The 11,476-nt window shown below is 41.6% G+C and overlaps 1 protein-coding gene across 1 annotated transcript; it reads left to right on the top strand.

Moving 5' to 3' along the window:
- Nucleotides 1-1,193: 1,193 nt before the first annotated feature.
- Nucleotides 1,194-10,873, top strand: LOC122759628 (tumor necrosis factor receptor superfamily member 12A). Its single transcript, XM_044014585.1, has 5 exons — nucleotides 1,194-1,745; nucleotides 7,471-7,569; nucleotides 7,665-7,808; nucleotides 8,378-8,426; nucleotides 9,184-10,873. The coding sequence occupies exons 1-4, from the start codon at nucleotides 1,664-1,666 to the stop codon at nucleotides 8,416-8,418; spliced, it is 366 nt and encodes a 121-aa protein (XP_043870520.1). The 5' UTR covers nucleotides 1,194-1,663; the 3' UTR covers nucleotides 8,419-8,426; nucleotides 9,184-10,873.
- The last annotated feature ends 603 nt before the right edge of the window (nucleotides 10,874-11,476 follow it).

Below are 11,476 nucleotides of genomic sequence, written 5' to 3' on the forward strand. Positions count from 1 at the left end.
ACCATATACATTACATTACATTACATGTCATTTAGCAGACGCTTTTATCCAAAGCGACTTACAAAAGTGCATTTAAACATTTGGGTACAAATAAGAGCTAGAAGTAAGTAAGAGCTTCAAGTAGAACAAACTAAGAAGTGCTAGTCATAAGTGCAATACAATTTTTTTTTTTTTGTCGTCGTCTTAGTCGAGGTAGAGTCGGAAGAAATGTGTTTTTAGTCGGCGTCTGAAGATGTGGAGACTTTCCGCTGTCCGGATGTCGATGGGGAGATCGTTCCACCATTTGGGAGCGAGGACAGTGAACAGTCTCGAGTTCTGCGAGTGCCTCTGCGATCCTCTCAGTGAGGGGGCAGCGAGCCGGTTTGTCGATGCAGAGCGGAGTGGGCGGGCTGGGGTGTAGGTTTTGATCATGTCCTGGATGTAGGCTGGACCGGATCCATCCGTTTGTAGCATGGAACATATATATATATATACTTTACTTTGACGGGGTTGCGGCAAGGATGTTCAACGAAGATGGGATTCAAACCCACGCTGGGTGAAGGTAAGTGTTGCTTACTGTGCCTGTACCCGGCTTGTTTGTATAAAAAGCAACAAAGTACAAATTCTTTGTTACAAATACATAACAAATACTGATGATTGTATATTTCTAGCAACTTTTACTTTTAATCCACTACATTTCCCAAATAAATAAATAAGTACATTTGTACAGTAAATGTCATATACCTTAAGATTTTACTTAAGTAATATTATCAAAAAAAGTGACTTCAACTTCTCCCAAATTAATTTTCTGGAAAGATTCTTGTACTTGTACTCAAGTATCACCTTTGCAGACAAACTTATGTTTTTACATTTTGGCGTGAAAACCCTCCTCAAAGTTACACACTGGACCTTTAAGTAAAAGTCTGGGAAAAATTCCTCACATTTATTTGGTGACCTCGAAAAGAGAAGAAGAGAAAAACTGCCTCGACTCAGTCTGCGGAATTGACTGAACTACAGTGAATACAAGTTATTTAATCTAACCTTAACTTTGTGCAGACTTTAAACTGCTTGAGAAGAAAGTTTTTCCTAGTGAGTGTCATCTGTTTTTGCCTCACTTGCTGTTCCCTGTCTCACTGTGTGTGTGTGTGCGTGTTTGCATGGGACCAGAGTCCTGCTGCCAGAGACTTGTGTTTTTTGGCACAGAGGACGGAATGACGTCGACAGGCGTGGTAATAACAATGAGAACACTATTAAGTCCAGACTACGCTCCAGTCCTCGCTGCTTTAAAGTGAAAAAAGTGGTGGGGGCTTAAAGGGCGTGGCTGTACAAATATGATGAAATATTCTGTATTGAAAGTTGCCAAAGGTGTCTGAGGTGGTTTGTGCGTGAAACTTTCACTTAGAGTGAAACAAATGAAACCTCGCTGTGTGCCAGTGGAGTTTCCTGTGAGTCCGGGGAGTGCGCACAGAGAATCCGAGCAGTTACAGTACATAGGAAATGACTCATAGGAGTTGAACTGTTAGCGTGGGTGTGTGCGCACTATTAAAACAAGGCGCAGACTCCTGTGGGTGACTCACTCTGATGCTCGCTTTTCCATGCTGAAAACCAGCGCGGATTGTTAATCAGATGAACTTTCGGGAATCGTGTAGCCGACAGCGAGCAGCGTTTATCCTGCACACACACCATGGCTTCTGACGCTCTCTGCGCGCTCTGCGGACTTATTATAGCGGCCGTGACACATTTCCACGCCGTGAGCGCACAGAAAAGTAAGTAAGAAAGTCTTTAATTGAAGTAACGCATGACGCTGTGATGTTTTGTGTCTTGACGCGGTGAAAGGTTGACTTTTTGTTTCTCCGTGTGGCTCAGTTTGGTGTCAGTAAGCGTCGGTCTTTGTTTGCGGTGAACATGAATGAGAGTGTGGTGGTCTCCTCTCCCAATAATGGAGTCAGATAGTGGCTCTGCTTCCTTAGCCAGCTGCATTTCTCACCGGTTCCGCATTCCTATCGCCTTATTTCACCGCATCCATCCCTGGGTGCCTCCGGTCTGGGTGAGAAGGACTGACCACATGGAAAGCCTTCACCGCCTGTGTCCAGTTTGCACAGTAATGTGCGTAATTTCCTACTATCTTGCACAAACACGCGCACACAAAAGGAGGCTTTTTTTGACTTTTTGTTTCCGCAGCCCCCTGAAGCTTGGATGAAATCCCAAGTGGAGAACAACAGGTTCTGATTTGCACCGAGGACGTAAAAAAAATGCAACAATGACATGGATTGGGATAATTTTCTCACACATTTAAGTTGTTTTATGTTTCGGTCCAGCAGAGTAAACTCAAAGCAAGTTTAATGCTGATCCCTGTGTGTGAAACCACCTCTACATCTGGACATCAGCTGTTGCATGGTCCACCCACTCCCCCCTTTTCCACAATCATGACAAAACACAGCAAACACATCACCCCCCCACACCCCAGAACACTCTTTGTCACGATATTTGTCATGGTCTCATGGTAATGCAATCTAGAAACTTGGCTCGTGACTTTTACACGCATAGCTGGGAACATACATCCACTGGCCACTTTATTAGGTACACACAGGAAACCTAATGCACTGGAGGGAGGGGGCATCCGGCAAGGTCTTCTGCTGCTGGGGCCCATCTGCTTCAACATTGTTGAGAGATGGTGTTCTGCGTGCCTTCAAACCAGTGTGGCCTCTGATCTCTTGGCATCTTCACACAGACAACTGGATATTTTCCCATTTCCAGGCCGTTCCTTGTAAATCCCAGAGATGGTTGTGGGTGAAAATCCCAGAGGATTAGCACCATATGTCACACGAGATGGTCCGAGACCATTTTCTTCAACCTTGAGTATCTATCCATACCGAAACAGTCGTTTTTCGTCTTTGAAACTACGAAGCACACGAGCCATAACAAGTCCGGAGGAGTCACTTATTTTCTCGTTATTAGTTTGAGTATTCTTGTCTGTTTAGGGTCGCTAGTTTTGTATAAAGTACGTAAAAGTATCTTAGCAGAAAATGACTTTGGTAGAAGTTGAAGTCACTTTTTTATAAGATTACTTAAGTAAAAGTCTTAAAGTATATGACATGTACCGTACTTAAATGTCAAAAGTCATTTTCTGGTATAAAACGTACTTAAGTTTGAGAAGTAAAAGTATTAAAAAATGAGGATTGAGCCACGGTAGATCAGTGGTAGGGCGAGTTGTCGTTCAACTGGAAGGTTGTGGGTTAAATTCCTGGCTCTGCTAGTCTACGTGTGTCCTTGAGCAAAGACGCTTAACCCCATGTTGCAGTGCGTGTGTAACGCTTCTTATTCTTCTGATTTTTTTTGGTAGTAACGAGTAACAAAGATAGTTAGAGGAAACGTAAAAGTCCAAGTTGCTAGAAATACAAATAAAAAGGTAAAGTACAACAACAAAGTATGTGTACATTACATTACAAACTTTTAAACTACAAAACACATGCAGCCAGGAGGAGTCGTTTGTTTTCTTGTCTGTTCAGGGTCAGTGGTCGCCTTATCTTTAAGCTCCCACATGTGGCCCCATGGAGAAGAAGAGTAAAGTTATATGGGCACGGATTAGGAGTCACTGTAATCAGTATCAGACACAGGCATTTTTCTATTCTTTACCTCTCTAACAGTCTCATAGATTATTGTTGTAAACACAACCTCCATTAAATGGTTAATTCAAGTGAAGCAGTGCCTGGATATCACTCATTGACACGTGTATAAGGAACAATCTCCACCAGCTCACAACCGCGTCACCACCAACCAGGCAGATGAGAACAAGCCATTACACAGTCATTTTAAATCACATACTGATCATTTGGGGGCGCCGATGGCTCAGTGGTAGTGGCTCACAGGAAGATGGAGGGTTTGATTCCCCCGGCTCAGCTCAGATGTGTCCCTGGGCATGTGCTGTCTGTGTGTTAGACCTGCTGTATGAACGTGTGAATGTGCAAAACTTTAGTATAAAACGGCTTTGAGTGATTAGTAAAGTAAAGTGTATATATATGTGTAGATACTTCACAATATGATACGCGATACATGGTTTTGACAGGTAGCTTTTCTGTGTGAGGAGACATCAAGTACGCCCGGCGAGTGAAAACTGGCAGGGACCGTTTACTTTCGAGCACCTTCATTTGTTAATTAAAATATAGACCCACCTTAACGACTGTCGTATTGCCTGAGGAAGGACAACAATATATATCAACAAACTGATGTTTTGACACACCCCTTATACTCAGTATATATATACATATACTGAGTATTTACCATAATGCGGTAACTAATATTCTACTCCATTAAAGGAGAAATAAACTGTGTGATTTTGACATTTTCCTGTTTCCAATATCTGACTAAAAGTCACTTATATCAGCTTCCCTCCCTGTTCTGATGTTTGATTCATGGTTTGAGTTGCAAATGATTAGATATTTGATTAGCAAGTGTGCCTAATAAAGTGGCCACTGAGTGTGTAATTGTGTGGTTGCATGCAGCCTCCTCATTTTTCAAACATACATGAAACAGCTACGACAGGATCTTTGTTTTACTTTTTTTTAGCTCAGGTTCAACATGAAATGTTCACCAGTCTCCGGTCGGATTTGTGTGACGTCAACACAAAGAGCTGCACGGCTCTGATGTGGTTGGGGTTTTTTTTTTGGATCGAGGTCAAACGAGAGTCAAGGTTCAGTTCCCTTTCAGTGACTTCTTGAACCGTTGAGCGCGAGTCCAGCTGGACTTACAGCTTGGCTGCAACCATCTGGCTCGGAAGAAACAGTGACACATTTTTGCTGTGACCACAGCTATAAAATGCGTCAGTACAGCGCTGGAGGCGGGGTTGGCTGTGGGAGACACGAGAGCCTCCGAGGGCCTGAGCATGTGGCTGCATCATTACCAGAGACCTGCAGGTCAAAATGTCTCAAACATGACTTCTTCAGCAGGTGCCTTTTTGTGGCTGTAGCTGGTTAACAGTGACCTGTGCTGACTGGTTGTCATGGTTTATGTGTAACTGGAAACCTGAATGTAATGCAGCGCAGCCTCGTGAGCATTTTGTTGAAAGTGAAATATGTATTTGGTCTTTTTTTTGACCCACAGGCTCTTGCTCAGCGTCCATCAACCAAGAGAATAATTGAAATGTAGGAATGGGGCAGGCACAAGTATTCTGACTTTGAGCTCCTATTCATCATTTCCCATGATGCAACACAATGTCTTCTTTCATGAGTTCACTTCCTGTTATCTATACTGTATATCCACATTTTTCACATTTTAGGCGTCCAGATGATACCCTGAATATCTGTGGTGATTAAAATGTGCATTTATGCTTGTACTTTCCCAGAATATTACTTTACAGTGACAACATGGTAATAGTATTGTAAAGATGTTGTGATAAGGAAGTAATATTATTGTACTAGTACCATATTCACCAAATAATAACTTGGTAATAACGTTTTTGAACTTCATATTTTGGCAATTACTGATTTTTATTCACAAACATGTTCATGTGATGGTCTAACATTCATTATAAGTTATTGTAGTAATGTAATGTTTTATTTAATAACTGTAATATTATCTTCAAGTTATTACCAAGTTGGAAAATAATTTGGTATTACAAAATGATTAGCATACTAATACCATGTTATGACGGGTACAGTAATGTTAAAAGTTAAGTTTTTAGGCTTTTAAAACACACGATTCAACCAGTGGTTCTCAGTGTTATTGGTTTATGATTCTGCTTTTGTTGTCGAATGTTCTAAAGTCCAGAGCTAGTGAGAGCTAGTGTAAGAAACGCAGGGTTCACAGCGCTTCAAGCTAATGGGAGCCGGTAATGAGATGCATTCAAAGAACCTGGTAAATGCAGGGATCTAGTGCGTGTTGAGGAGCAGCTTCGAGAGGCATTCAAGGAATCTTTTGAATGTCATAAATTCTGCAAACACACTGAAACACAAACTAAAGACTTGCTACTCCAACGGTGATCATAAATCAAGTCGTTGTTGTAATGTTGTAATGTAATGTAAAGTCGTTGTTGGAGTAGAACAATTTGTTCCTACTTGTTTTGTATCTTTAAAATGTGTCATTAATAGTCGCAGTAACAATAAGGGAATACACGTTTCCATGCCGACTGACAACACAACTGTTACACTACTAAAAAAAAGTTAAACCATTTGCCTTCAATCAATCACCGTCTCCCTGTGCTCGTCCTGAAAACTGACACCGAACAAAGAAAGACGCCGTTGCCTCGTCAACTCCACAACGTTCATTAACTGCTGCTGTTGTCATGAAAGCAGCCGCAGCATCCCACACATGCATCTGACCACTTTTGTTTTACGTCAAACTCCCCTCTCTGATAGTTTTGGTATTGCTTTCTTGCTTGGGATGATTAAAAGGGCCAGTTAAAAAAAACAAAAAAAAAGACGGAGAGAAGTCACCACAAGGCAATGGCTTGATTTAGTCTCAGCATGGCTCTCTTTTACTGTGGTGTCCACAAAAGAAGCAGTTCATGCAAAATACATGTGTGGCACTGAGGAGGGAAAAGAATGTCCCCGTTTTATCTGTGAAATATCTGCAGACTGTTTCCGTGTCACATTATCTGTAATGTGTTCGTGCCTCGTATTGTTTCAGTCTTCGTTGTTGTGCTGACTTTGTGTTGTAATGTTGTTCTTCAGAGGTTTGTTTTTCAGCTCGATGTCACAATCCTCACTACTATGACCTTGGGGTATTAGTGCATTCCTCCAATCTTAACCAAACCCAGGATGTCAAACCGCACAGCATTAAAACAGCAAAGCCCTTCTTTAAACCGTATCACATCAGCTTCAGGCTTCTTCATCAGGGTGGAAGTGCACCGTTTTCATTGTCCAGCTGCCATAGACACACAAGCAGCAGCTTTTCCATTGTGTTCAGAGACACGGACGTTTTTTCTTTTTTTCTGTGTGCGAGCGAAGCCGCCAACCTCTTTCTCACAGACACGTTGGTTCATTCTCTGGAAGCCGCGCACACATACCCAGAAGCAAAACAATTCACAGGAAGCACTTGGTGAAAACACATCTTGCTCTTCACACACCGCCTGTACACCACTCATGTGCCCAAAAAATTACTGAGTAATTCTTCTCTCGAGCACTTTGGTTGCATCAGCAGTCTGACCCAAAGGAATTTCCCGGTTTCATTTCATAAGAAGAAGAAAGCCACAGAGTTCCTCCTGTGTCCTGCTGCAGGTCACAGCTGCAATAACTGATTCCAGCTGTGCTTCTCCTGCGAGTCAACAGATTATTTCATTTGTACTTTATTTTGTTACGGCGTTATGGGGATTATGACTAATGTTTTCTAACACACTCGCACCGCTCTCAGAGACTGGCTTCAACACCTTAAAAATACTCCATAAATGAGGGAAAGATGAAATCCCTGAGAAGGAATCACAAGACACTCCCGGGCCCAGCTGTGACTAACTGTTTCCCTGAAAGCTAATGATTTATCTTTGATGATTCTGTGCAGGTCTGTGTGGCAATTCAGAGTTCTGGAACTCGGACTTGGACGTTTGTGTGCCGTGTTCATCGTGCAAGCAGTACCCAAAGACCCCGTCGTGCAACACATGTAAGGCACCGCCTCAGCCTCTTCAACTCCTCTGCGTTCCCGCGTGTCGCGTTGCAGTTCGAGCTTCAACTTTTTGTTTTTCGCTTCATGGCTAGGTAAACCTGTGGACGACTCGCACGACATGTGGAAACTCGCGGCCATCGCCAGCTTCTCAGTGCTGGCCGTCGTGTTGGTCGGCGCGGCGTTGCTCATCGGGGTCATGGTGCATCGGCGCACGTCACACACGCGACCTCTACGTGGTAAGAGTCTCAAAATGTGGTCCCAAATCAAGAATAAGTGCATTGGACAGTTATTGTAGTTCCTCTTGTTAAACAAAACCACTTGTACGATCAAACACGGCCTCCTTTACAGCAACAGGAAGTGATAAAGTAGTATTTTAAGTGGTCCGTGCCAAAAGAGTTCACTTTTTTCCCCCCGGATATTTAGAAAACACTGGATTTGTTTTACAGGTGTTTGGATTTGTCAAACACATTTTTTGACCATGGAATCATGGGACACACCAGGATGTGCAAATGTAAAGCGGTACACAACGTTCAAGGCTAACAGGGACGAGTTAATGATGACAAAGATTATTTTGGGGTTGCGCAAGCCTCGAAAAGCCTCTTTTTATTGTCCCTATTGCAAAGCAAACATGAGCACACATTGTGCTGTTCCCCCCTTTTTTGCGATGAAGCCTTTTGCAGCTTTTGCAACTGGCACAGAAAGTAACTCATTGTTTGTTCACTTGTGCTTAGAGACGAGTTGTGCGTTTCAAGTAAACAAGAAAACAACACAGGAAATGAACATGTGTGTTTTTTCTCTTTTACAGAACCCATTGAAGAAACTGCAGGGCCACTTTATCAAGCTTAAACATTTCAGTAGGTATCTCTTTTGTTCTTTGCTGTGCAGAAAGTGTCTTAGAGAGGTTGAAAAAGGCAAAAATATGAATTTTGAAAATAGAAAAAACATAATCTGTAGGTGGCGACAGATTACAGGCAGCACATGGCCAAGAGGAAAGGAATTGGGCTTGTAACTAGAGCATTGCCGCTTCAAATCCTAATTAGGATTCACTTTTTGCGTTCTTTCACTACTGCTTTGTATGGAAGCCCATTTCCGCCATAAAAAAAAGAGGTAAAACTTAGCCTTGATAATAAAAATATCCTCAAAGTCGAAATGATGGCTTTTTATCTCATAATTTCAATTTACTTTGAGGACATTTTTATTATCAAGGCTAACTTTTACTTCTTCTTTTTTTTTTGGAAACAACTTAAAGGTCTCATGTATAAGAAATTGTGACATCTAATGGTGAGACTGCAGATTGAACCTAAGAGAAGACTCACTTGTCCCGCCCTTTCCCAAGTGAAGAGAACTACAGTGGCCTTTGAAAACCAGAAAAGCTGCCATTGTTTGTTTGTCGTAAGCTGCTGCTTCACACGGTGAAATGCACTGTAGAAACATGGCTACAAAAAGCAAAATTCTGCCAATAAACCCTCTCTAAGGACTGACACTGGACCCTTAACTTTAACATGTTTCCTCAGACCTCACTTACAGTTAATGCCTCGTAAATGTTGTATATTTTTTAACATGACATGAATGTTAAAGTGACCTGAATGGTTGTCGCCGTGCCCTCCGCAGCCTCATCCTCCTCTGGAAACAGATGTGACAGAAACAAGCAGTGACTGGCTCAGAGCTGGACGCAGCAAACCTCTGGACCATGAAGTGTGTACTCCGAGCGACTGCAGAGTATCTCCTGACCAGAATCAGACCACATTTTTTATTTTATTTATTAGACTGTAACAAGTGAAGAGATGTGCTCAGTTCTCACACTTACACGCAGTGTAAGGTCCCATGCTGACCGCAGGGCACATGCAGTACCGCGAGCAACTCTCACACCTCTGTAAGAATAGCAACAACATTATACTCGAGTGGTAGCATCTTCAGACTTTGTGTGCCTTTTGTATTCCATGTAAAAAAGAAGAGATTTTGATCTGGACGACCTTTGTGGAATCATAGATGTTAGATTCAAATTTCCGACTAAACTACAATCCGCGCTCCTGTTTTGTATTGTGCTGTTTTTCGAGCAGGAATCCAATGAATGTAACACAGCTACTGCTGCCTGCTGGGCTGCAGCGTGATCCCCTGCTATTCTGCAGGGTTAGACGAGGTTCTCTCCGCTGGTTATTCACCACAAGAGCCTCTTAGATATAAAATGCATGGAGTAAGACATACTGTAAGGCACATTAAGGCCATTTGAATGTAGCTATTGTTAGGTGAAATGTTTTCTTAGCCCGTGTCCCTGTCAGTACCTCCATGGACGCGTTCTGTCTCTAGTCTAACACTCAGTGATAGAGATGTTGATAAAGGGAGCAGACTGTGCTTGTGCACTGTTACTGGGTCTACTGAGACCAACACACACACCCTTTATTGCAGGTCATGACAATATTGTGTTTCCTGTGTTAATGTTTTAGATGATTTAAGCAGATGTTTTTCACGAGTACGAGCCCTGCGTACACGTTACAGTCTGCAGGACAGGATGCTTGCAACACTAGACACACAATCCCACACTGCTAACACATGTGGGAATGTTGTTGAGAATGCACTGTAGCGACACAAAAAGAAAAGAAAGAATGACACCTACAGTGTTTCAGGTGGTGCTGCGCTATCACGACGCTCGCTGACTCTGACTCGTCAGTCGATTTCAGATCTGCAACAAGGCAAAAAAAAAAAACGGAAAAAAAACAAGGAGGAATCATGTTTAGATGTCTGTTAGTAATTTTGTGGCCGCTGTAACCAGTGAGAACATGGTGGGCAGGATTGTTTTCCACTTTTTTTATAGTAAAAAATGTGTGTTTTTTAATCTCTAATCTACAGACCATCATGCAGCGTGTGGTTACTTAAGAATTCTTGTGATATTTTGTCACTGACAAAGGTTTCAGGTCTTGACTTGGATCTGTCTGCTTGTGGGTAAACGGTCGCCCTCTGGAAACAAAATTAAGGCCTCACATAGAAATACAGATGACTTCATGTCTTTTTTTCTTTTTCAAATATGTTTATATTATTTATTTGTAAGTAACTTGCAGTGTTTGTGTTGCCACAGCTGCAGGGGACAAGCACATTTTTTTTAAAAAGGGACTCCAGTGAAGATAGGCCAGACATCGAGGTTACTGAGCAATAACTAACGCTTTCTGCTCTTTTTCTAATGCTTTCTATGTCTAACTGTATATACTGTACATGCACTGGCTTCTTTTACTTACTGCAATCTTATCAAGTGCTTTGTGTACCAAAAGTATTTTCACAATAAAACTGACAGTTTAAAATAATAAAACCCCCAAAGGTGTGTCAATGACTCTTACGCTGGATGAACATGGACAAAAACAGCAAACACATTTTTATTTTCCATGTGATTTAATTAATGTCAACTACTGTTTTGTCAATAATTTGCTGATATCCTACCCTAAGGTCTAACAAAGAAGTAAAAATCTACACTTCTCGGTGACAAAATAGTTATATAAATATGAATTAAATACTGAGCAGACATGTTTTTTGAGCACTGAATATCCAATTAATCAGAATATGGGTTGTTTTTTGTTGTTTTTTTTAATTACACAATAGCTAATCTAGTTTTACATTTTTACTTTAAATGTACAGAGAAATTAGATACTTTTGTACTAATATTTACAGAGAGCTCTGAGATTTAACGCTCACACACCACAAATACCAGTCTGTGACCGTGACGAGTGAATGTGTTACAAGTGCCACGGAAAACAAGGAGATCCAACACTGTACAAAAATAAAGTCAGTTTACAGTTTTAACTGAAATATGTATTTGTCCTTTTAACATGTAGGCTACCATGGCATAGGAAAAAAATATTAAGAGTTATCGTCTAAATCATTACAGTTAATACACAAACGCTCTTAAATAACATGA

This window comes from Solea senegalensis, linkage group LG18, assembly GCF_019176455.1.
Source record: "Solea senegalensis isolate Sse05_10M linkage group LG18, IFAPA_SoseM_1, whole genome shotgun sequence".
Lineage (NCBI taxonomy): Eukaryota > Metazoa > Chordata > Actinopteri > Pleuronectiformes > Soleidae > Solea > Solea senegalensis.

Bases quoted from the DNA above. Each gene is read 5' to 3' on its own strand.
- LOC122759628 (XM_044014585.1), top strand. From the start codon at position 1,664: ATGGCTTCTGACGCTCTCTGCGCGCTCTGCGGACTTATTATAGCGGCC. The intron at 7,570-7,664 runs GTAAGGCACCGC...CTTCATGGCTAG, and splicing joins GACCCCGTCGTGCAACACAT to GTAAACCTGTGGACGACTCG. The intron at 7,809-8,377 runs GTAAGAGTCTCA...TCTCTTTTACAG, and splicing joins ACACACGCGACCTCTACGTG to AACCCATTGAAGAAACTGCA.